Source organism: Cyprinus carpio, chromosome A6 (assembly GCF_018340385.1).
Source record: "Cyprinus carpio isolate SPL01 chromosome A6, ASM1834038v1, whole genome shotgun sequence".
NCBI lineage: Eukaryota > Metazoa > Chordata > Actinopteri > Cypriniformes > Cyprinidae > Cyprinus > Cyprinus carpio.
The window spans coordinates 21,519,176-21,546,715 of NC_056577.1; the positions used below are offsets into that span (position 1 = coordinate 21,519,176).

The 27,540-nt window shown below is 35.6% G+C and overlaps 1 protein-coding gene across 6 annotated transcripts in view; it reads right to left on the reverse strand.

Annotated features, from left to right (window-relative positions):
- The window catches only part of LOC109099302 (microtubule-associated serine/threonine-protein kinase 2-like), a 135,523-nt gene that overhangs the window by 97,130 nt on the left and 10,853 nt on the right, over positions 1–27,540 (reverse strand). For 5 of the 6 annotated variants that reach the window (XM_042758411.1, XM_042758410.1, XM_042758415.1 and 2 more), the window contains 2 exons: positions 8,887–9,034; positions 8,390–8,535 (listed from right to left, as the gene is read on the reverse strand). In XM_042758411.1, the coding sequence (XP_042614345.1) occupies positions 8,390–8,535; positions 8,887–9,034 (294 nt within the window). The remainder of the gene's footprint in view (positions 1–8,389; positions 8,536–8,886; positions 9,035–27,540) is intronic. The other variant, XM_042758412.1, reaches the window with a different exon arrangement.

Here is a 27,540-nt window from a genome sequence, read left to right on the forward strand (position 1 = left end):
TCAAATATGCGGTTTATTTATAAAGACAGCGCCTATTTAAAAATGTGTTTCACTGATTTCTGAGATCAGCTCCACGCGATCAGCGGGAGCTCAGTGCTCATGTATCCGCCTAGAGCAGTCTCGACTTGGCTAGTCCTTCTGACATTTGCCGCTGGCTCTGATGTCTCTTTTGTGGTTAAACATAAAATATAATTCCTCCATTGTTGTTTCGGATTTTGCCTCTGCTTGCTACGTCGTAATCACGTCACTACTAGAGCAAGCTCCTGATTAGTCATTCGCGCCGCCTCATCCACGCGAATCGCACCGGAGGATGTTTATTCGCATCTTTCCGTTGTCTTAACATGTAAATCACTCGCGCTTAACGCTTAATTCGCGTCTGGTATGAACGCACCATAAGTCGGCGATCCGCCATAAAGCCACAAGAAGAAGATGATGCAGGCTGCTGTGAAGCGCGTTCACGAGAGTTCTAACAGTTCGGTGAATCAGAGGTAAAAAAAACTATATAAATACTGTCCAATTTCATGCACAGACCAATCATTTTGTGTCTTTACACATCAATGTATCGTCACGAGACGCAGGGTTTAATTTGGATATTTCTGTTTTTGTTTTTTTTCCACTCATAGATTCTGTGACCATTGACAAGCAGTGTAGACTAAGAGACTGCAACAGTTGAAGTTAAAAAAAATCATAATTTGTGTTCTACTGAAGAAACAAAGTCGCCTACATCTTGGATGCCCTGGGGGTAAGCAGATAAACATCAAATTTTAATTTCTGGGTGAACTATCCCTTTAACATAAACTGCCAATTAAAAATTCTTCTGACCATTCATTCATCTTAGGTATTCCAATATTTAATAACACGTTGTTAAAATCGAAAGTTGCAACTGTGTTATTTAATGAGCTAAAATGAACTAAGACTTGTTTGTTTTAACAAAGATTAATAACTTCTGTAGCAAATGTAGCTATTGCGCATTGTGAATGTTAATGTATTAACGAAGGTTAACTATTGATCTTTATAGTTCTTTTGCACTTTAATCTGTGTAAAACTTAACTTTATAAAGTTTGCTGTATTGCTTTATTGTATTTAAATGTTCAGTTATTTTTGTTATAAGAAAAAAGTTATTTAACCTGTTATACTGTATTATGACCACTTTTTTTAAACTAAATTTCAATACCGTGATATACGGTAATAAATTTGATACCAGCATATGCCTACAATAGGCATGATAAAAATTACAGTACATCATGGCACTAGCAACACAATAGGTTTGATTCCCAGGAAATGCATGAACTGATAAAATATATACTGTACCATGAATATATTGGTGCCTGCAAAACATTGGCATCTGCAGAATTTTTTCAGGTCTATGCATGTAAGTCTTAACAAGAAAATTAGAATATAAATGCTGCATTGCTCTCTTTTTCCAGTACATAATTAATGCTTGGTTATGAAAATTGTGCCAGTTTAGGACACACTCGCTCTTGTGAGGCTCTTATATAAGACACCGACAGCACACATTTGGAAGTTTTGACTGTATCATCTCTTTGAGGGCCATGCTGCAACCCTGTTTTAGCCTAAATGCATTCTGCAGGATATAGGCTAAGTACAACTATCCTCAGTTTCTGACTCCAGGCAAAACCAGGTGCATCCAGTCTACATTTAGAGATGAATTATGAATGTGTCCTGTGGCTCGACAGGTTATCAAAGACAGTAAAAAGAAAAGTAACACAGTGTTTAGGACATATGTTTTCTCTTTCTGTTTTTCTCTCTCCACTGACTGTTGAATGCATAACCTTGAAGAGAAAGAGCGAGTCAGCATCACTCCCTGTGGTGACAAGGATGATGGGAACTCTGCAGTTTTTATATTTTTCCTTTTGTATTTTCTAGATTTTAGAAGTAGCACTGACATACAAAATGACTGAAATCACTTTGTTTTGTTAATGTTGTATGTTGATGTTTTAGGATTAGTAATGAAATCTACAGGTGTGAATTAGTGGTTATAATTTGTATATATATATATATATATATATATATATATATATATATATATATATATATATATATATATATATATATATATATATATATATATATATATATATATATGTATGCAGTACAGACCAAAAGTTTGGAAACATTACTATTTTTAATGTTTTTGAAAGAAGTTTCTTCTGCTCATCAAGCCTGCATTTATTTGATAAAAAATACAGAAAAAACAGTAATATTGTGAAATATTATTACACCTTAAAATAATAGTTTTCTATTTGAATATACTTAAAAAAAAAAATTTATTCCTGTGATGCTAAGCTGAATTTTCAGCATCATTACTCCAGCCTTCAGTGTCACATGTAACATCCAGTCTATCACATGATCATTTAAAAATCATTCTAATATTCTGATTTATTATGAGTGTTGGAAACAGTTCTGCTGTCTAATATATTTGATGAATAAAATGTTAAAAAGAACTGCATTTATTCAAAATAAAAATACAAATTCTAATACTATATATTCTAATAATATATTTTCTTTACTATCACTTTTTATCAATTTAACATATCCTTGCTGAATAAAAGTATTGATTTTATTTAAAAAAAAAAGAAAGAAAAAAAAATGACTGACCCCAAATTACTGACCAGTAGTGTATATTGTTATTAGAAAATATTTATATTTTAAAAAGATAGCTTCTTTTTTTTTATTTTTTATTTTTTTATTTTTATTCATCAAAGTATCCTAAAAAAGTATCACATGGCCTGAAAAAATATTAAGCAGCAGAACTGTTTCCAATCTTGATAACGAATCATCATATTAGAATGATTTCTAAAGGATCATGTGATAATGATCCTAAAAATTCAGCTTTGCATCACAGAAATAAATGATAATTTAAAGTATAATACATTTAAAAACAATTATTTTAAATTGTAATAATATATCACAATATTACATTTTTTTCTGTTTTTTTTTGATCAAATAAATGCAGGCTTGATGAGCAGAAGAAACTTCTTTCAAAAACATTAAAAATAGTAATGTTTCCAAACTTTTGGTCTGTACTGTATATATGTATATATATATATATATATATATATATATATATATATATATATATATATTATTATTATTATTATTTATTATTATTATTATATATATATTTTTTTTGATGGATGATTTTTTTAGAGAGCAGGGTAGCCGATGACCAATATAGAGCTGATATATCTCACACTATTCCTTTTTTAGATAGGAATAGAAGCATAAATAATACAAAGATAATTTCTGCAATTAAATTTATATTTATTTTACATAAATTGTACTATAATAGTTCAAAATAAATAATTTGAAAATTATTTGGAAAAAAAACTATTTGAAAATGTGTAAAATAAAAAGATTTAACTTTTGATAGCATTATCTTAGTTCAGTAATCCTATTATAGCAATTTCAAAAAGTCATAAATTGTTTTTAAAAAATTAATAAAAAGAAATAAACATTATCAACAATGCAGTCAACAATCTGGTAGGTCTATGCACAGTGGTAATCATTTTCTCAAATAAAGAAAATGATTACAAATGTACATGATTCTAAACATTTTTCAAAAGGAGTACTACTAATTTCTTGATGAATAAGACTTTTTAATGAGGAAATAATGGCTGTGAATATTTCATAATGCAGTACTTTCTCATTAACTTTTAAACTTTTTATGTAAGCCCAACTGTTATGTAAAGATTGACTGATTAATGTTTAGTGAGGCTAATATAAAGTTTTTCAATAAGCAAAAAATGACAAGCACAAATTGTTTGATGCTTATCTAAATGACAGTTGAACTGTCAATGCTAGCTGTTTTATTAATAATATGTAATTGTATGTGTTCTTTCTGTTTGAAAGATATGCTAAAGACATTGCAAATAACATTGGTGAGATTTAGCTCAGATATTAAAATAAAAAATAAAAAAAATAAAACAAAAATCTTAAAGGCGTTTTTCTCCCTCCAGGTACACTGCAAAATTTTGTTTTATTATTTTGTATTAGAGATCATGATCAGGATTTGGGCCAAATGCAAGGAACATCAGATTAAAAGCTTGAATATAGGAACAGAATGTACATTCCAAAAAACAACAACTGTCATACCCAGATAAAGAAAACAAGCAGAGTGGGTAAATACTGTAGAAACAAAGCCAACAGCATAGAAACAAAAAAGAGAGATCCCAGCAGCCTCTACTGCTGCCTGAGTGTCATCACCTTGGGTTGGTTGGAGTGTCTCTTTCAAGTAATTATTCATAATTGCCTTTTAAATATTTAATCTTATACATAGTCACTCACTTCAGCTGTTTGTGACCTCAATGATAGGAGATGAGCGATTATACTGGTCTTGTGATTTTCTTTGTCTTCTTTGTGTCTGCATTAAAGCCTATTGCCTCTGGGTAACATTTTTCATAAATTAATCGATCAAGAAAGAGGTATAGACACAAGCTAAATTTTTAAAGGATGGAAACAGATTTCCCTCTCCCATTAAAAGATTCAAGTGACAAAGGATTGACTGTGTACTCATGACAGCCACAGCTACTTAAGCGGGCATCCGACTGCCTATAAAAGCTCCATTAACCACACTAAAGACTAGATTCCCTGGGAGGGGAAAACAAATCACCATTTAAAATATACAACCACTGCACAGTTTTAGATTTCCATGGCAGACCAGCTGTTAAATTTTATTATGATATTTGAACATCAGACAAGAACATCAATGAGGCACAAAAAAAGAAACAGGAATGAATAACAATATCGCCTGCAGTACTAGAACAACCTTGCCTTTTCTCCCTGCCTGCCTATATGCAAATATTATGCAAATATCATGGTATGTTAATGTCGCTGTTGCCTTGCTCCAGCCTCACTGCCATCTCAATTTAGACTGAACACCAAAGCACGAAAACAAAACAACCTTTTTCTTCTCTAAGGTGTGCCATTAAAAGATCTGAACAGGAAACAGTGACCTGTGTATATTTCCTGCAATCATATCCCTTAAAAATATAAGAAAAAATATTAAAAACTTACACAATTATACATATTGTATATAATTAAACATGTTGCTATGTTGTTGTTGCAAAAAAAAAAAAAAAGAAAGATTCTCAGGTGTCTCTCCAGTCCCTACAAATGCCTCAGGTCCTCCTTTCAATGTAAATCTAATTTTTTGTATCATTTATCGTCTCCCATATGCATGTCTGATCACTTATATAGGTAACAAGTTAAATACTGGTGTATGTTTAAATCCCTTAGCTCAATGAGTAATGTCATTTCCAGCACCTTATCTGCCCGTTGTGGGTAACTTGTTGGCAGAACAATAAATCTTATGAAAACCTATCAGATGAATCACTTTCCATAATCAGTTATGGTTCACAACACAAAAATCACACACCAAAATAAACAAAAATAAAATTTGCTTGCACAAAACAAACACACAGCTCCATGCCTGTAGTTGGAAGGTAAACACCATCTGCCTGTCCTGCATGGTTCCCTTTAAGTCACTCCATCCCTCTTCTATGTTTCTCCCATACCTCATACAATAAACCAGCAGAGAAGCGGCTCCCCGGGCCCTCACAGCCCGGACCTGAGGATTATGAACATCATCCCCACAGGATGAACCAACAGTGGGTCATTTGCCATATTATTATGCCTATGAATAAGAAGAAAGAATAACATCACACTTGCCAGGCTCAGTGACATGACCAAGAATTGTATCAACCAGCAAAGATTTATATCATGTTAGATATTTTTGATTTCAGTGGGAAGAATAATGTAAAAATGCAGAGCAAGACATGTCCCAAACGATGAGTAACGATGAGAAACGTAATGTGAAATTGTTTTTGCTGTCAGACTTTTTCATTTGTTTTGGGTAATGAAATCTTTTAGTTGGCATCTATCAAGTTCCAAATAAAAAGAAAAAATAATCAAATGAAATCAAGTACCTTTCAAATGTAAGTTATGTAATTCACTGGAGTGTCCAACAGATTATTTATATAATTATTTACCACAAGAAAATTATTATTCATTCAAATTCCAGCCAAAATACAGTAGCTATTTTTGATGTATACATTTACAATAATATAAAATAATGATACTGTGAAATAAGATTTCAGACTGTCTCTGCTGTCAAGATTTTATTTTTACTCTACTTCTACTGTCAACTCCATTCACCAACATAATGTCTGTAACACATAATTTCCTAATAACCAGTATGTGTATCTGCACAGAGTGAGGCAGAAAAAAAAATATTATTTATGTAAATAAAGAAAAAGAAGCAGCAGCAGCAGCTCAGCAGGTTATATTTTCACCAGCAATATTTCTGGAAGCTACTTTATATAATATTGCAATGTATTTAAAAAAATATTTGTCAGATTGATTGCACACATATAAAAATGAATAATTTCCTTTTAAAAACTTGATATACTGCTGCATCAATATGAATATCATATTTATGATGCCGCTTACTTGATGTGCATAAGAATTTATCATCCAAAGGCAATGCGTCATAAAACAGCAATGAATTAGATTCAAATCAACAGGCCTTTAAATTACAGTTGAGATATGTAGTCATTTTAATGGCAAAAACAAACTTTATATTACCCTGCATACTGGCAGACAGCCTTGCAAGTTGCAAATTTAAATAACTGTGGACTATTACATCTTATTATCAGCATGTTACTGTTTGCTGGCATATAATGCCTAATAAGCAGCAATTAGTGTGTTAATGTCTTCTCTCTTAAACAGACAAGGCCTTTTAAATACGGTCTGCTGAAGCACTGGCATATTAATTACTACTTTATTTGAACACTGTGCTACACTGGAGTGCTGAGTACATTATTCATCCATAAACATAAGGGCTGAAATAATCACAGCCCATGTGTAGCACTTTACCTATTCAAGATTTGGACTGTTTTGCTGACATAAGTGTCCAGTCAGTGCCTCAGTGTGTACAGTACATGATGTAGGCAATGCTGCCACCTCATGGTCAGATACAACCATGAGCATCCCAATTGAGAATTATCTGCAAGGCTTTTTCTTAATGTTCAACATGCAGACAGGAACAGTGTAGAGCAAATCCACTCAAACACTCCATGACTTGCCACAATAATGAATGGATCTGTCTACAGTAATAGATATATGCAGTCAGCAGTCGGTTGGTTAAGGTTTTTTTTTGGCATCTCCATGTGGTCCTGTTCTGTATCGCAACTTGGCTTCTCTAAAATTTAAAAAGGCTCTTTGCTGTTGCACTGTACACGTACTATAAAATTCAGATTTTTTTCTTTAATATGTACTTATACGGGTTTCTTTGGTGTCCTTATGGAGTTTGTAAGTGTCCTTTTTTGGAAAGACATCTAAATTAACAGAAAATATAGATTTTTGAGAATCACCCTTCAATGTTTTGGTTTACTTTGCTGGATATAGCAAATGATGACAAAATAAACATTTGAAACAAGATAAATGGCCTATGCTTAACTTCATGAAGTGTGTGATTAACCGCGATTAATCACAGAAAAAGGGTGTGATTAATCTGATTAAAAACTTTAATCGATTGACAGCCCTAATATATATATATATATAGAGAGAGAGAGAGAGAGAGAGAGAAAGAGAGAGTGATATAGATATAGATATATAGATATGTATATATATATATATATATATATAGAGAGAGAGAGAGAGAGAGAGAGAGAGAGAGATAGAGATTCAGAGAGAGAGGGAGAGAGGAGAGAGAGAGAGAGCCGTTAATACAAGATTCATTAATATTACCTTTTACTATTTTTCGCCACTTTCAATGCTGTAGTACAGCAAATGGACAGCAGATGTAGCTATGGCACTAGGCTTTAGAGTGCACAACAATATGAACTCATCAGATATTACATTGCTGTACCTTCTTCACTTCTAAACCTCCATAAACTCAAACACAGACCAGACACACCTAATGCTAATCTGCCTTTGCATTTACTCAGATACAAAATGAAAGTAAAAAAGATCAATACAGAATTTCCGCGACAACGTGACCTGACCAAGAGGTGCTTGATAAGGAGCACATTTGCATCTGTGAGCTGCTATATCCTATTCATGAATCATCAGTCGCATCAGTGGCAGTCAGACAAGTGTTATTTTAGTATAATTGAGATAATTTTGTAGTTTTTATTAATAGTTTGAATAGTTTTCATTGTTGCAATTTTTACACTAATGGTCAAACTATCTTTCTTACAAACTGATTTACCCCAAGTAGTATGTTACAGTTCCTTATAAATATCACTTTTACTTGCATTTGTCAGATTTTCCATTTTCACTTTTCAATGACATTTTGGGTCATTTTGGATCCATCTGCTTGTGTTGGATGGAAACAGATAGAGAGGGTTTGTGCGCATGCACTCACCTGTCCTGCAGTAAGAGAGGGGGCAGACTGGCCAAAGGATTGACTCCTCATGCGGACCAAGTTATTGGGTTCTCCTCCATGCTGCTGCAAGGCCAGCTGACTCACTCCACCGTGTATGCTGCCAGACAGAGGCAGAAGCTGCTTTCCTGCAGCACACCAAGGAAACACAGAATTAGGACATAGTCTTTTCTTGTTTGTACATGTGTCTGTATTCTGTGGTCAAAACCAAATCAAAGCCAAGCCACAGATTCTCTCTGACAGCTTTTATATAATGTAAACCAATTTCTGCAGTCTATGTAGATTACGTAAATGAAAGCAAATGTATGACATTAAAAAACTGCACAAAAGGTCAGATAATCTTGCTTCCATTGAAGCACATGGCGCTCTCAAAACATTCTCAAATCATGTTGCATAACATGATCATCAGGATTTACACAAACTTCTGAATTTTTTTTAAAAGCGAATGGAGGGGGGCATACAAATTTGTGGTGTCTCACCGGTGAGGATGCCAGCCATACTGCTGCGTCGGGCTCTGGTGTCATCCTGACTGAGCTGCCGCTGCAGTTTGGTCTTTCCTGCAGCAGGAGACAGGTCGGGGTTACTCAGCTTCCTGAACAGCAGGGAAGGCGGCGCCGACAGCTCCTGCTGAAACACATAGAGATTAGGAGTTTTTTTTTTTTTTTTTTTTTTATTAGCAAACTAGTACACACCACTGTATTAACAAATGCCACATGACAGACTACTGAAACTCGGAATATTGGGTGAATAGAATAAGACACTGATATACAGTATAGTTATAACACTTCCACACTGTGGCACACAGAGTAACACTGCAAATAACAATTCTGAAAATGATGACTTGCTGTCAAGACTTGAGCTGGGGGACATATTCTATTCATCACAATTCTTCAGCAATTCTGAAACTCAGAAATTCAGAATTTATTGGATTAGAAGCACATAACTAGATTGCTTTTGAGCATCTTTGAGATGGACAAATTTCTGTCTTGTGAACAAGAGCATTCCAGGTGTCAATGTTGCTAATTTTATTCAGTCTATGGGTATTCTACACATTTAAGCATAATTAAGCTAAATGCAAAGGTCAACGTAATATTCTAATTCAAAAATGGAAATAGACTAAGTGTGTTTTATTTTCAAAGGCAACCCATAATAATAATAATAATAAAAAAATCAACAAGGTTTTGCCTTTGCACAGCAGAACAATCAATAAGAAAAAACATGTCAAGAAAAAAAAGAGCATGAGGTGTCTACAAATTCCCATACCTAGCCAAGACACCTGCAACAGTTTTTCTGTTGGCCTGTATTTTGCCATCAGTACATTAACAAGCCACAAAAAGACAACAGCAATGTGAAGCTGTCATCAACACAAAAATAGTGATGACAGGAAAACAGAACAATCAGATTTAAGAGGTAAGAAATATAGACCCAAACTGTGAGCCAAATAAATTTCTTTTAAGACGCCTGCAGATTCATTCATACTCCCTGTGTTCTTCGTCAGGATGGGAAACAGACGTTGCCATGGAAATCTGGCAGAAACTCTGCACTGGTCACATCCTCTCTGTAATGTCACGAAATTCCAGAAACATCTGGAAGGACTGTTTATATCAAACACGCAGCGCTCATAAAACCACACCACGAGGCCTCAAAAGTAAAAAGCCTCAAAAGCAAACAAACATCAGTTCTGTCACTAGCTCTCACACACACACAGTGAAAAAACTAACCAAATGCAATCCTACCAGTCACCACTGGAGACACAAGAGAAAAAAAAATACCCTAAAAGAAAACAAAGGTTCCAAACAAGAGTCAGAAAGTTGTTTTTTAAATACTTTTATTTAGCAAGTATGCTTTAAATTGATCAAAAGTGACACTAAAGGCAATTATAATGTAACAATTTTATATATTTCAAATATATGCTGTCCTTTTGCACTCTGTGTTCATCAAAGCATGCTGAAAATAAATGCACCACAGTTTCCACAAAAATACTAAGCAGCACAACAGTTTTCACCATTGAAAATAATAAATGTTTCTTGAGCATAAAATCAGCATTTTAGAAATATTTCTGAATCATATGACAATTTAGACTGAAGAAATGGCTGCTGAAAGTTTTCCATTAATGAATAAAATACATTTTACAATATAAGCTACACAGTACAGTAAGTTACACATTTTTTACTTAACAATGAAAACTTTTCTTTGCATCCCTTACCTTGGGCATGTTTGATGATTGCTTTTTCTTTGTTTTTAATTCATAGACACAAAGGTTGAGACAGGTCATTTAGTGGCACCAATTACCACTCACGATATTCTTAAGATTGCTACATCTATCATATGCTCTCAGCTCCTAAAGTTCAGCTAAATTTACAGCCAACACCATATATTTTCTCCAAACCGCTATAGCCCAGGTGAGCGAGTGCACACTCCATCAATGACAGGCTAGAAGATGCAGCCGTTAAGTCCTGCCTGAGAGAATGGCATCGGGTTGCATGGTGGTGGGGGGACGGGGGAGGCTGGGTGACCATGACGTCAGTGTGGAGTCCCAGGGCTAATCAGCTGAGGATCAGGGACACAGGTGAACGCACGTGAGAAACAAGTCTGGGAGGGACACTCTCACCTGCCTCGGGATATGCATTGCAGAAGGACTTTAACATTAACTCTGTTTAGATGGCACAAGCAAGCAGTACTTGGGTCAATGGATCATTACTATGTTTGGAAAGAGCTGAAGAATGTGAAATAACTAGTATTATAACTGACAGCTGTACCTCAAAACATGTTTGTGCATGGCTAAATAATAAAGCAGAAAGTGTACTTAAAAGGTATCATTCAAACAAAAATTACAATTCTGTTCTGTCCTTGTTTATTCACCCTTGTGTTGTTCAAAAAACATATGACTTTCTTCTGTAATTCTGTGAAATAATTTGCTACAGTCCTAAAATAAACAAAAAAAATTAACTTAAAAAAATAAAAATAAATCAACTATACAGACGTTAAAGAATTTTAGTCAAATGTTTCCTTTTGTGTTGTAAAAAGAAGACAACATGGTTCTACAACAATATAAATGTGAGTAAATGAATACAATTTCAATTTTTGGGGTGAACAGTCCCTTTAAACAGCTCTGTTTGCACTACAATACATTGCTTCTCACTTGGCTCGGTCAGTCGTGTTTGACAGAGCATGAAAGGGAAAAACTACACAGTTATCTCATGACCTCAGAATCTAGAGGCCTTAATGACTCTCCAGTGAATGCTGTATGTTTATACTCCACTCACGTTGCACACTTGTAGCAGGGTTAATTTCACTTGCCCAGATGTTTTACCAGAGGTCTACTCTAATCAATCTCACCAGCCCATTCTCACATCCAGGCATTTCTCTCCATTTAGACCCAATCAGACTGCCTTATGGCAGTTTACTGCTCATGCCTCAGGACGGATCAACAGTCTAGTGAAGAAAGCTCACTGATCGCTGATAAAAGACAAGGGAAATGCATTGGCTAATCACTGGAGACAGCTGATTGGGTTTGACCTTATTTACAAAATGTTTAACTGAATGATTCACACAAGGGAGGATATGACATCAGAGGATCAGCTAGACAAAAAAGCGCTGAGAAATCATATCAGAAGTATGTCAGCAGTTCAGGGAGACTATTATTTTGTGAGGCCAACAAGTAGCTTATATCAACACAAAATATACTATACTATAATATAATATAATATAATTTATTATTTTAGTTTAGTTTTGTTTTTTATTTGTATTTTAAAATTGTAATATAAATTAATTAATTTTTTTTATATTTTTTTTGTATTGTTTATATTATTAATATTTTTATATTTATTTCATTATAGATATATAAACTAATTTTAAATCATTCTTTATAATTAAAAATGTACTCTGCCCCTCTAAATTTAATATAAAAATTAAACTGCGCTTTAATTAGTGTAACACTCAAAGTTTCTTATATTAAATTAAATTTTTGTTTTGATTAACCACCACTACAGCCATACACATGCATTATAATTAAAAATGTATGTAATTTGTGACATGTGTGTGAAAGAGAGACTCAAATTTGTAATTTGAAGCACCACCACTACAGCCATACACATGGATGGATAAGAGTTGTCACTCTGCAACCACATAAGGTCAGCGCTCAGCACTGTAGAACCACAGAAGAAAAAAGTGAGTGAGTTGCATATGAAACAAAATATGTGTCACAGTAGCACACAGTGTTTACTGCACAAAGCAACATTTAACATTCTCACTTAAATATTAACACTATGAAAGACGCACAGAGCTAAATTCCTGCTGATTTGAGAGTGAGAGCAGGAGAGTGAGTAATTTCTTCTTAGCTCCCAAGCCTGATGAGGAAACAAAACACAGCCAAACAAGTCAACCGCAAACCTAACATAACTAAACTGTTAGTTCCTGTGATGTCACACTCCAATGCCATGACACCACTAGCCTTTGCCCTGGAGTAGCTGGGATTATAGAGCAGTGAAGACTTCACTTCAGGGTGCAAGTTGCCATGCTTCTGTTGGTTCATAGAATACCCTGAGCTAACCCACAGACAGAGCAACGCAATGCAGGTGACGTTAACACTACAGTAACTCAATCAGAAGCAAGAACCTCCACAGAGAGAATGCTTAAAATCAGATCTCTAAGATATTCATTCAACACCTATGTTTGCAGACTCAGTTTAAAATGATTGATTGTGTTAGGCTGCTTGCAGCAGCATGACCGCTGACAAACAAAGCCGAGGTGCTGACTAGGGGGATGGAGGTGGTGGGGAGCACCTGCATGCCAAACTTAAAGTAATCTTATTTAATAGTCATGCAGCATTTTTTATTTAATTATGAGCTGAATGTGGAGCCAAACACTAATGCTAATTAAGGCATTAGATGAATTAAAAGCCATTGCAGAGGCATAAAATCAAATCAAATCAAAATCAAATCAAATCAAAATAAAATAAAATAAAATAAAATAAAATAAAATAAAATAAAATAAAATAAAATAAAATAAAATAAAATAAAATAAAATAAAATATTAGTCTTATCAAGGGTCTCATTACTTGCACATCTAAAAGCAGTTGGTTCATTTGGTTCACAACCAAATTTCAGAAACTTCCCTTGCTCATTTTTTTTTTTATTTTGTCAATATTTGTTCTGAAGAAAGTAAAACATGTATGTAATTACTTTAGAAAGATGGCATTTTTCACACAGAGATTGATAGGGAAAAAACACTTTTCAATTTTTTTCCTCCAAAGTTTGCATGTCTATAACTCAAGAAGTATGAAAGATATCTCAAGATGATTTTACATTCTGGTTCTTAAATTTTTCTTTTAGAATCATCATTTTCAGGGCCCTATATGGTTCAATCCCAGATATATTGGGATCTCAGTGTGGCTTCATGCCCAAATTGTCGAATTGTAAAGTTTTTTTTTTCTTCTTTCATTTTTGAACAGTCACCATTGGCATATAATGCAACAAAGATAGCTAAAGTCAACAGATTTTACTAATAGACCTGCTGACCTCTGTGTGTCTGTGTATCTCTCTGTAAAGTCATTTTTGCCTCCCTGTAATTTGGCTCCCAATCTCAGGTGAAAATTGTCATTTTGACAAAATAGTGGATTAGCCTAGTAAATATACATCCATGACATTTCATGTTAGCTTTCATTGCTATACATGCTTATCTTTTTTCAGAAAACAATATAAACAAAATCAAAAATTTAAACCAGGGACCCTTTGGTTGAGTTGACACTGAACGACCCAGTTTTGCCAACTGATGCACAGATATATCTAATGTTGCATAGTATAGATTTTAACCTACAAATGGCTTAATTGTTTCTGTACATGAAACTGGTACAGGTGAAAGAATTTTATCAAAGAAAACCCAAATTACATTAACACTACAAGTAAAAATAAATTTTGTGATGGCTTATTTACCTGCTAAGACAATTCTAGAAGCAAACTTTTGTTTTGCTTCATACTTTGATCAAAGGGAGTCAATAACAACAACAAATGAAATGCATCCAGTTGTGAGCATTTGCCTCCCTTTCTCTCAGGTGTCATTGTGCAGCTCACTGGTTCATAGCATCTGTGTAATGTGATTGGGTTCACCATTGACTCATAAATTGTAATGAAATACAGATCTGTATGTGTAATCCATCAGCTCTGGCAGAGAATTTTCTAATCTAAACATTTTGTGTCTAACTGTGATTCACTCTTGCTTCAAGACAATCCATGTTTTTTCTTTCCACCCACTCTGCTATCTAACTCCTGGTCCCACCCTGTGAGAAAAACACAGCTCTTATGAATACCAATGACAAAACAGACTGCAACCAGCTCTGCTCTGCACTCAAGACACACAGGTAACACTTATAACTCCTTGAACAAACAGTGAGCCAGACAAACAATTGAGTGAGACAAATACATTAGCAATGGCCAAGGAGCTATCACGAGTCTGACTGTACTCCCCAAATTTAAGGCAATTAACCTTTAATAATATGTAAAAATAAATTAATAAATATATAATTTCTCTCATACAGCCGGAACAGTTTAACAACCTCCAGCTACATCCACAAGTTACAGCAGCATCCGTTGCAGTACAGGAAACAACTCGTAAAACCAGTCAATCCCTCAAGAATAGCAACATAAACACTCTCACTCTGCCTGGCAGCCTGCCATGCTGTGGTCTAAGAGCTACTGGCCTTTCTGTTTGCCCAAGCAGGTGAGGTGTGCTATATACCAGATCAGAGTCCACAACCGCAGTTTAAACACTTCTAATAGGAGATAACTGGTAGTTATTTTCTACATGATGTCAGTAGCAATTATTGCCAAGCAGAAGAGATTTTATTGTAGATAAGACTTCTACAGATTTTGTTTATTTTTTGTCAATATAATGTGTTTTTTTCACTTTTTTTTTATTTTTACAATATACATATTTTTTTATATATTTTTCAGACCTTATTCCTATTATAGCACAACCCATTGCTTTTATATATACACACGCGTTGTCTCAAAAAATAACAATAAAGTACAATCCAAAAAAAACACTGTTAAATATATATTTAAGTAAATTTGGATTGCTGATATCAAAACCCACAACCTCTAATAGTCACTCCTTTCAAGACATGAGTAAAAAGGGTGAGGGAAAAAAAATGGGTGGAAAATGGTCACATAAAACTAAATTACAAATATTTTTTTGGCAAAAGGACCTCAAGGGAAAACTAAAATAACAAAACGTCTTCATGATACTACCTGCTTAATTTTTCTACTCAGCAGAAATGAAAACTGCACAAATGCAGCACGTCCTCTACAGTGAAAGATGACCGGGAACAATCAAAACTGCCATGGAGCCGAAAATTAAACCTTTGTGGAAGGAACTAAAACCAAGGCAAAGGACATTCTGAAAAAAGATGGAACTTATGCAAACAAATATTGCTTCAGTCAGTTCGACTACTTTCTACTCTCTCTTTTTTCACTTATCCAGACACAAAATATAAATATATATTTTTTTTACTCTGATGGCTTGGACAATCCTTAATCTTCTCCAGCAGACCTGAGTACATAATCCTCTAATCCTCAATCTAATCCTCTCTGCTTCAACTTCCCAACAAGATCTGACTTATGGACGTATGCGTGTGTCCATGCTTAGTGTGTAATGCCTACTGCACATGTGCACACGGCCAGAAACACAATGTCCCATTAGTCAGTTTGTAACTAGTGTGCTGATGTCTTCCAGATGTGCTGAAGGTATCCAAGGTCTGCTGAATGAAAGAATGGATGTTTGTGCACTTACTCCATGGAAATGACAGGACGATGTTCTCAAACGCTGGGGCTATGCCAGGGTGTCGGCCCACCTAGCTAGCTGGGGTGGCCTTGAGAAGTCATTCAAGAAGAGCCTGACAATAGCATTGACGCTGATATGTGAGAAACAGTGAGGTCAAACTGTACTTGAAAGTGTCAAAAAAAGTTTTCACAAAAATATTAAGTAGCACAACTGTTTCCAACATTATTAATAATGAGAAATGTTTCTTGAACAATAAATCAGCATATTACAACAATTAAAATAATAATAAAAAAAAAATAATTAAATACATTTAACTGTATTTTGCTCATGCCTTATTGGGCATGAGAGACTTAATTTTAAAAACATCTTACCAACCCCAAAAGGTTGTGTACCTTTTCTCAATGTCCTCAATAAGTAAAATTATTTATTTGCTTATCTTTTTTTTCTGAAGTGCATTTGACTAAAGTGCCCCTATTAATAGGTTGTGTTATTTTTTTGATTGTCTTTTTTTTGTGAAGTGCATTTGACTAAAGTGAAAATTTTTTGAGATTTGGGAAAAGTTGTAAAGCTGAGAGTGCAGGAAAACTTGATCCCACTGCCGTGAAGGCTACACGTCACAGGCTAACACATTTGCATAATATCCACCTAAGTTTTATGTTGGCTGGCCGCAAACAACTTGATGTGAGGGTTAAACTTCTTGGGGTTTGTTATGTTGTGAAGAATGTTCTTGTTGTTGTGGTTTAAATGTGAAGATGTAATTTTCTTTTGATGTGAATTTGTTTTTTTTTTATTTTCGGTTAAAATTCACCCTAAGGTTTTTTCCACTGTACCACGACAGGTGCCCAGCAAGGCACCGTACCCCCATCCCCGTGCGCCGCAAGATTTTTTGTGTTCAATGCGTCATTTTTCAGAGACAACTGCTTCTCTAATCTCGAGGAATCTTTGGGAGAGTCATGGCCTACTGGTAAGTATGATAAATAATAGAAGTTTTATATTTTCTATCAAGCATTCAAAATAGAGAGTTTGCAAATTCATTTCTGAACCCTAAGGTTGTGGGGGTTCAAGTGTCTCGGGCTGGTAGAGAACGGCAGAACTCTACGAAGTATTAGTTCTACTGATTATAACTGGTTCTACTTAGTATTATTGGTATTTTGTGTTATGAATATTTTTTTTAAACGTTGAATTTTTTTGAATTTTAATGAATATTAGTGGTGATTTGAACGAATTACCCAGTCTGAACACTTTGTACTTTCCTTTGCTGAACTAACATTAAGTCTTCAAAAAAAAAATCCCCTACTGGTTGTCAAAGAAAGCTAACTGTACAAAAATCTGTCAACCATGACTGCATCGCCCAGGGCTTCACCTCTGAACTGTGAAAGAACTTTCATCAGAGCTTAAATTGCCAGGCACATGAGTAATGGTGCAGCAGTTCTTCTCCCGGTTTATGTAATTGTGTTACACAGTGTAACATGACTCTGCCAGTTATCCAGTTGAACCCCACCACCCTCTAACTTTCAAAGCCAAGACAAACCAATAGTGCTGTGTGCAATGGAGAAGTGAGAAGACAGACATTGAGCCAAGACCTGAATGTGAATTATAAGGCTGAGTGTGCGTTTGATACTTTTTAGGTAACGAATGAATTGCCTCGATACCATCAAGTATCAAAAAACGTCTTGTCATTTGGTACCAAATTGCGATACCTAAGGGACTAATCTCATCAACGTAGTGAGCCATCAAGTATCAAAAAATTTGCACCATTGCTTGATGTGCCTAATCTCAAACGTGCTGGTGAGTGGGTCTGGCGATACCTAAGGGACTAATCTCATCAACGTAGTGAGCCAATAAGCATGCACCATGATTTATTTTACTAAATTTAGTGCTGGTGAGTTGGTTTGGTGATGAGTTTGTTGTGTGTAATAGTTTAAAAGGGTTATTACACTAGTGCGTTTTCATTTTAAAATTAATATTCGTCCATACTGGCATTTCCACTGCATTTCAGAAAAAAGCCCACACTACATGATGGAAAAAGCATGTTACTGACTATTCCTGCACACTGTAGCATCATGCTACATAAGATAATCTATAAGATTTTACTCAAAACTCACTTTAAACCACCATTGAGTGTAATAACTTCTGATCACAATCTAATGTGTGTTTTGGACATTTAATGTTACTGAAAGATGCTATTTGTAGCCTTTTATACCAAGCTAATCTCTATACCTGCTTAGCATTTCTAATGTAAACACCCTGCATTGTTCAAATATCATATACTGTCATAATTTTGTGTTTATTAGCTTCATATATTTCATCCATAGAAATGTTTTCCTGGGTTTCTTCTGTACAGAACTGAACACAGAAATGTAATGGACGTTTGTTACCAGAGACAGGATGGGTTATGAACACAATATGATTGACATATGAGCAGTGAATGAGCTTCCTCTGAGCAAGAACAGCGATCACGGAAGAGAAAACGCAGTCAGACACTGCCAGAAGCAGCTAATGATCATCAGTAAATCAGTGAAAAATAGAAATGATGATTCTGTCTGAGCCACACCTTTTAAAATAAAAACGCACATGTGTAAACGTAGCCAAAAAGATGTGGAAAATGAAAACTATTTGAACTTCATTAAAACAATTTGCACTGATTTATTGTGTTGGTTACATTTTGTGATTTTGTGCTGTTTTGTTCATTTGTGAAGAAAACCTGAGAAGAGATGATGACAACCCCTCAGGGGACCTCAGATGATGCCAACCCTGAAACAACATACAGAACTACCAAATTTTGCTATAAGTTCGATTGCAACATATAATAATTGCTGTTATTAGTGTTCATTGTCTGTTTAATTATGTCTTTGAGTTTTCCATACATTTCTGCCATATGTACATTAACTGACAGTCACCACTGATAAGCTACTACTAAATATATTGTAGATACTTAATTTTCTGTAAAGTTGCTTTGCAACTATTTGTATTGTGAAAAACGCTACACAAATAAACTTGAATTGAATTGAATTTAAATAGTGAACTGTGAATGATCAGAATTCTGACTTAAGGCTGGAATATACTACATGGCTTTTGAAATCTAAACAGATTTTTAAAACACTAGTAGGCATCATACACTTACCGACTTTGTAAATAGTGAAAAAAGAAAAACTGGCCATCATACAATACACAATCGAGGATCATATACCAGACTTTTAAGTTGTTCGGATCACAACAAACTTATGCAGAAATGTGTGCCTTGTTGCTAGGAGATGCGTGACGAATGAAAACAACGTGTTTTAAAATTGGCTGAAAATATCAAACATGTTTGAAATCCTCCAACTGGATGGAATCATAGTCTAAAGCTTAAAATTAAACAACTCAAATCCACAGACTGGCACTGACTTTCTAGCGTCAGCTTCTCCAGACTGTAAAACAGCATAAAATCAGTGCAAAAATCATGTAGTGTATTCCGGTCTTTATTTAAAACAAAAACCAGGCTTATTATCGCACCAGTGCGTTGTAACAAAGGCCAAGTTTCTTGAATGATGGGAGTTTATGGAACCTTTACTGGTTATTACATAAATGTGTGTTTGTATCAGGAAAAACTTCACGAAACAACCAAACAAAAGGAAAAATGTTTATGGGCGTATAAAAGTGCACAGATGGTGTAAATCTGTTTCAGAGCTGTTAGAAATTAGCATAATCCATTAAAGTAACCATACTTAACAAGTTATACTGCATGAGCAAGTGTTAAAGGATCAAAATGGTACATTTTTCAAGGATTTATCTTATATTATCTTCAGAATAAAATATATTTGCATATCCCTATACATGTTCATTGTGTGTTAAATTAAAACTGCTTACTGTTTCAGAGAAAAAGGATTACACTTCTGAGACAGTTCTGACAGATAAGGAGATGAAAAATGAGAATAATGATTAAGAATGATGTATCAAGAGACAAAAGTCAGATTTAGAACAGAGTCTTTCCAAATAAACTTGACATGCCCAAGCAACAAGCCAAAGGTTTATTGCCCACATGCAAGTTTGTAAGATCTGATTAAAGAAGGAGATTACATAGAAACAAATTCAAGCTGTCTCTGTAGGGTCGAGATCTGAGGTAATACCATGCGGTGAGGGAATCTGCTGACTTCTTGTTTTTTTTTTTAAGCATTTTTGACATTGATTTCTGCAGAATATATTTAAACATGGTAAAATATGTGAACTAGAGCTGAAAGTAATATCTACTTATTAAAAGCTGGAAACATCATCAAATAAGTCACAATATTTATTGAACAAACACTTAAGGAATTTAAGGAACATTGGCTGCTTCCAGTTCTATGGTAAACTATGGCCAAGTTCCTACAGCAGCAGATCACGGTTTTCAGTCCTGTATTTGAGCACTTAATGTGGTTACATACACACACAGCACGGTTATTTACAGGAGTGACTACCACATTCTGTAACCAAACCAAAGGGGAAGTTGTGGCCTAACGGTTAGGGTGTTGGACTTGCAATCCAAGGGTTGCAAGTTCGAGTCTCGGGCCAGCAGGAATTGTAGGTGGGGGGAGTGAATGTACAGCGCTCTCTCCACCTTCAATACCACGACTGAGGTGCCCTTGAGCAAGGCACCGAACCCCCAACTGCTCCCCGGGCGCCGCAGCATAAATGGCTGCCCACTGCTCCGGGTGTGTATTCACGGTGTGTGTGTGTGTGTGTTCACTGCTGTGTGTGTGCACTTTGGATGGGTTAAAAGCAGAGCACGAATTCCGAGTATGGGTTACCATACTTGGCTGTATGTCATGTCACTTTCACTTTTTTTCAAACTCACACCTGTAACTTTCAGGACTCACAACCACATTCTCGGAAAACACACTGTGTGACCAGAACAGGAATGGACAACTAGTCGTCTATCACGTCATACAGTGCAAGAGAGAGCCTTTCTGCTGCACAAACACGTGTCTACCGCGTGTTGCGTGTTTTCATTATTGGTCGACCAATATATCGCCAAGGCCAATATATCAGCCGATATTTTGCATTTTGCAAATATCGGCATCGGGCGATAAGTTATTCTGCTTGGCCGATGTATTCGAGGAGGACTTTTATTTTGACACCACTGAGAGCGGCAGCGCCTGAGCACACAGTGCTCACATTCTCCCTCTTGTTTGCTGTCGCCGTTAACAGTTCTGTCTAATACGGATAGAAGTCTGTCTAATAATCAGATAGAACAGTTAAACAAAGGAATTAATGTATACAAAAAGTATTATAACGATTGTTTTTATATTATTAGTAATAGGAAAACATTATAATACTTTGCGTCAGCATTAAGCAAATACGCATTTATATAATTTAAACAAATATTTAAATCACTAGTGAAAAGTTAATATCACAAACATTGCAAACTTAGTCGAATCCAGTTGTGAGATATTGTGAAGTGTGCATTTTTATCCAGCATGATCGCGTGTTCTCTGTGTAAAGGTCAGTCCGTGTTAATTGAATGCTTTAAACTTTAAACTCGTGATTTCAAATTATGCTGCACTTTATGCATTTGCCCAGTCATATTCATGTCATTTTCACTGTGTGCTGTATGTAAAAAATGGGAAAACAAAATGGCTTTATTTGAAAAATGTGATTCCCAATGCACACAAACTTCCCAGAATACTGAGTATTCTGTTGGTTTATTTTAAATTTCTTAATATTAATAAAAAAAATTAAAGAACTTATATTGGCTTTATATTGGCCCCCTGCTTTACAAGATATCAGTATCGGCAGTCAAAAAAACAATATCAGTTGGCCACTAGTTTTCATGTATGGTTTCAGTAACTTACAGTGATGAAGAAATGAGCTGTGTGTCTTCTGAAAGTTTTAGATCCAGTCTCCACCAGAGCCGCTCCCATCAGTTTTGTGTTCTGCACACGGATCAAATGCTCCACTCTCCACCCACATATAAATGCTGCTGTCAGTTAACTAGTGGCTAGTGGCTCGATTGGACTCTTGTCATGTCAGAAAGTGATAAGACTTTCAGTTTTATGGACATCGCCATCTTTGATATTGCTTTGATCACCGCTGATATTGCTTTGATCACTGCTGCTCACAACATTACAAGGATATGATATCCCAGGAGGCAAGCCTCAAGTTTAGCTGCATCACCCACATCTGAAACTTTTTGAGGAGTGAAACACAGCTGAGAAACAAGGATCCTTTGTGATCAGAGGTGATCAATTTAAAGGGGATTAATAAAAATCGGGCCACACATACAAACGAACTGTTCTCTTGGGGCAGAAAAGAGAGAAAAGCATGATGGCAACTGGCATTAATTTTCTCCCACACACATAACCACATTCAAACATTTGCTTATTATTAATAGAATTAGTAATATTAATCATTTGAATTATTAATATACAATAAAATATAATTATATAATTTGATTTAATCAATAAACTATTATTATTATTATTTAATTTATCATCATTCACTGTCTCGCCTGAAGGGCATGACTCACCAATGAAAACCAATGCTTTAAGTGAAACCTTATATTTAGATCACAGACTCTAATCTGTCTCTTCCAGCTGTGAAAGAGAGCACCAAATTCAGACCAACAAGACCCGGCACATTCTGACCCAAGTGCAATGCTGTAAGGCACAGCCTATGGGACCTGCTTGAGGAGATAAGGTCACAATCAGAAACCCTCTGATATGGTACATGTCGACTATGTTAACTGTAAAATTGACAAATGGCTAATTCATGTTACTTGCAATCTTAAAAAGGATGAAAATAAGTTCATGCTAAACCGTTAACATACTCTGTACTGGGTTCTATTATTTAATAAATACCTTCAGAGGTCAAAGAGTTTAAATGATTAATGTTCCTGGCCAGAGGCACACTCTGACCCTGATCTAGAGTAATAGGACTAAGTGCAACAAAATGTCTCAACTTAAGCCAGCAGTCCTTATAAGAAAATAGCAAAACTAAGTTGTTAATTGGCCTTCAGGGGAATTCACAGAGCAAATACAGAAACAGAATAGGATTACTAGAAATATAAAATGATCATCTGTTTAATATCAATTACAAATATGCAATCACTGAACATACAATATTCCTTTCATTTGGCTAACGTTAAGAGCGACTTAAGGCATATCATCTGTTTGGTATGTTTTGTAACAAATCTAGATCAAGCGACAATAATCAAAGTGCTCAATTTAAATTAATACTAATATTGGTTGGAAGCAAGCAAAGAATTTAAATACAGTTACCGAGACAAAACACAAGTACCAAACCAGTATAGAAACAGTATCCAAGTTTTTGTCAGTATATTAAAGGAATTCAAGTTCTTCAGCCACTGGAATTGGCACAACAGATCAACTCATCTTTCTCAAGAATATGTAATGCACAGTCCTATATGCTGTTAAAAGTATGGGAAAACAATCAGTATTTATTTATACAGCTAGCTGGCAGAGTCAGTTTCACATCAATCAAAACACTTAGCCCAGAGCATCACTCCCCAATATGTGATGAGACTCCACAAGCTCACAGGTCATTACCAGAGGAAAAAAAAGCCTTTGGATGGCCCACTCCCCACTGTTCGTGACAGCAATGCCCTTTCACTGAGCTAATCAAGGGAAAAGTTCAAAGGTCTGAGCCGTAAGCACAGCATCACTGTCTACAATGACTAACGGATTCATTACAGCGGGAACTAGAAACAAGAGAACTCTACCAAACACTGGACAATGGTCCAAGAATTAAGTTATTTTGTTAGGGCAACAGCATTTGGATTTGAAGAGAAGAATAGAATTTCTAGGAGCTCGATCTGCCTTGATCAGTACTTGACCTTCTCTCTCATCTTGTTAATTCGCTACATAAAGTTTGAAATGTCTTTTAACAATAAAAGTGTCAGTGTGGTTGTCTAGGCCACTGTTAATCACATCAATCCAAGCAAACAATTAAAACAGACAACTGAATGCTTCCATTTATATTCTAATGCTGTAATTGCTTTGTTTTCCAAGGGACTGGATTTTGAAATTGCTAAATTAGATGACTGACAGCTGTGAAGAAAAGGTCTCCCTCTGAAGGATTTTGCTACACGTGCAGAAAAATCTTTGACAATAGCTGAGGTGTCTTTTTTCATTAATCTTAAATGGTCTGTGTGTGATCATCAGTTGAAGGAATCAGAAATGAGATCGCTTTGCAGCTCTGCCATCTGAACCCCATTAATACTGTGACAGATATCAGCATATCAAACTTACTTTAAATGCCTCAAATTGTGTGATACACATCCACTAGGGAAGGAACTATAAAAAATAAACCCTGACTTTTTAAAATAATAATGTATTTAGTGCTATACCAAAGCAACATTTTTAAACTTACAAATATTGAATTACATTTCTAAACTTGACATTCCTAAAGAATCAAATTTTACAGTAGATAATGTTTTTTTAAAAAAGCTACAAATCATAATAAAGACCACATGCTTATTTTTGACCATGGATAAGCATATTCATTACATATAAAAATGGTTGAAATAGAATGCACATGTAATATCATTGTAGTATAAATACAACAAAATTTCAAAAGCAAATAAATTAGGTTTATCTTGAAACTGATAACTGGATTTTTTTTAAAAGAGAGAACCGTAATTCTATATGGTGAATTAATCTATATGGTGTGATGCGGTGTCTGTGAAATGTGAGCAGGAAAGATGATGGTTTTGTTTTGATTCCCCCACCCCATCTCGGTCTAGCAACGGAATTAAAAAAGAAGTGCAACTTCAAAACCTCCACAGTAATTAGAGGGCCATGGAGCATGACACTCCAGTCTCTCACACAATCTAGCACCTCGCTGAAAAACCCAGCCATTAAATTGGATTTTACTTTGCATAAACTTATTAACATAAACAGCATATGATCCTTTTCCATGAGCCATGGACTCGTCAATATGTTTGCATTAGAGCTGCATGATAAATTGCATGCGTTTATCATGCGCATCTCGTCAGTAAAGCCGGTTCTGTGAAGAGACATTTAACAAAGAGTTCAACACAGCTTGTCTAGTAAAACAGCTGATTTAAATTCAGTATGACAATGCAAAAAATTACAATGCATTATTAAAGTGAGATTTAATACACATGCTGACAAAATCTAGGCCCTGCTTGTAATAATTTCTTTAGGCAATATTCTCCAACTACTACCCCAGTGTATTTTTATCATTCAGCAATAATCAAATTCAATCCAATAAAATTTTATGTCCATTGTGCTAAATCACCAAACACAGCACCAATTTTAAAGGACACATCAGCAGTGCATATTCAGTGGCTGCCGACAAAGCCCATGAAAATGAGTCATTTGGCTATTTGGTCCAAAGTTTGTCATGCTTTCTCAGTTTTCATTCTTATCTCCTGTCAAGTGCAGATGATTAATAGGAAGACCAATTTCTGTTACGTAGTGAGTGTCACTGACCAGTTCTAATGAGTCTTGGTAATGTGATGAAGCCTCTAAAAACGACAGAGCCACTGGTGGTGATGCTAATCTACACATTTACAGTAACCCAAAATAACACATCCAATACTGGATCCTTTTAGTTTAGTCCCTGTGGTCATCAAAGACTACTGAGTTTAAAGTCAGGTAAGATTGATGTACACAGGGAATGTATTCCATGTAAATGTGTGTGGTTTTCCCAGTCAAACATCAAACTATCAAAATCCATCTGTGTGGCTGCAAGATGTGAGAATATGGGTGTGTGAACCTGTGTGCTTGTTTACATACAGAATTCAAACACGAGTTTGACTCCTACTTTAACAATTATCAATGAAGCATACAGTACTTGACAATAGAGCAGTTTGGCAACACCCTGTATTGTTTTAACCCCAAAAACCTGGCATACAGGTCCTTCTCAAAAAATTAGCATATTGTGAAAAAGTTCATTATTTTCCATAATGTAATGATAAAAATTAAACTTTCATATATTTTAGATTCATTGCACACCAACTGAAATATTTCAGGTCTTTTATTGTTTTAATACTGATGATTTTGGCATACAGCTCATGAAAACCCAAAATTCCTATCTCAAAAAAATTAGCATATTTCATCCGACCAATAAAAGAAAAGTGTTTTTAATACAAAAAAAGTCAACCTTGAAATAATTATGTTTAGTTATGCACTCAATACTTGGTCGGGAATCTTTTTGCAGAAATGACTGCTTCAATGCGGCGTGGCATGGAGGCAATCAGCCTGTGGCACTGCTGAGGTGTTATGGAGGCCCAGGATGCTTCGATAGCGGCCTTAAGCTCATCCAGAGTGTTGGGTCTTGCATCTCTCAACTTTATCTTCATAATATCCCACAGATTTCTCTATGGGGTTCAGGTCAGGAGAGTTGGCAGGCCAATTGAGCACAGTAATACCATGGTCAGTAAACCATTTACCAGTGGTTTTGGCACTGTGAGCAGGTGCCAGGTCGTGCTGAAAAAAAGGAAATCTTCATCTCCATAAAGCTTTTCAGCAGATGGAAGCATGAAGTGCTCCAAAATCTCCTGATAGCTAGCTGCACTGACCCTGCCCTTGATAAAAACACAGTGGACCAACACCAGCAGCTGACATGGCACCCCAGACCATCACTGACTGTGGGTACTTGACACTGGACTTCAGGCATTTTGGCATTTCCTTCTCCCCAGTCTTCCTCCAGACTCTGGCACCTTGATTTCCGAATGACATGCAAAATTTGCTTTCATCCGAAAAAAGTACTTTGGACCACTGAGCAACAGTCCAGTGCTGCTTCTGTGTAGCCCAGGTCAGGTGCTTCTGCCGCTGTTTCTGGTTCAAAAGCACACGCCTGTGCACGGTGGCTCTGGATGATTCTACTCCAGACTCAGTCCACTGCTTCCGCAGGTCCCCCAAGGTCTGGAATCGGTCCTTCTCCACAATCTTCCTCAGGGTCCGGTCACCTCTTCTCGTTGTGCAGCGTTTTTTGCCACACTTTTTCCTTCCCACAGACTTCCCACTGAGGTGCCTTGATACAGCACTCTGGCACTCTAGCTATTCGTTCAGAAATTTCTTTCTGTGTCTTACCCTCTCGCTTGAGGGTGTCAATGATGGCCTTCTGGACAGCAGTCAGGTCGGCAGTCTTACCCATGATTGCGGTTTTGAGTAATGAACCAGGCTGGGAGTTTTTAAAAGCCTCAGGAATCTTTTGCAGGTGTTTAGAGTTAATTAGTTGATTCAGATGATTAGGTTAATAGCTCGTTTAGAGAACCTTTTCATGATATGCTAATTTTTTGAGATAGGAATTTTGGGTTTTCATGAGGTGTATGCCAAAATCATCAGTATTAAAACAATAAAAGACCTGAAATATTTCAGTTGGTGTGCAATGAATCTAAAATATATGAA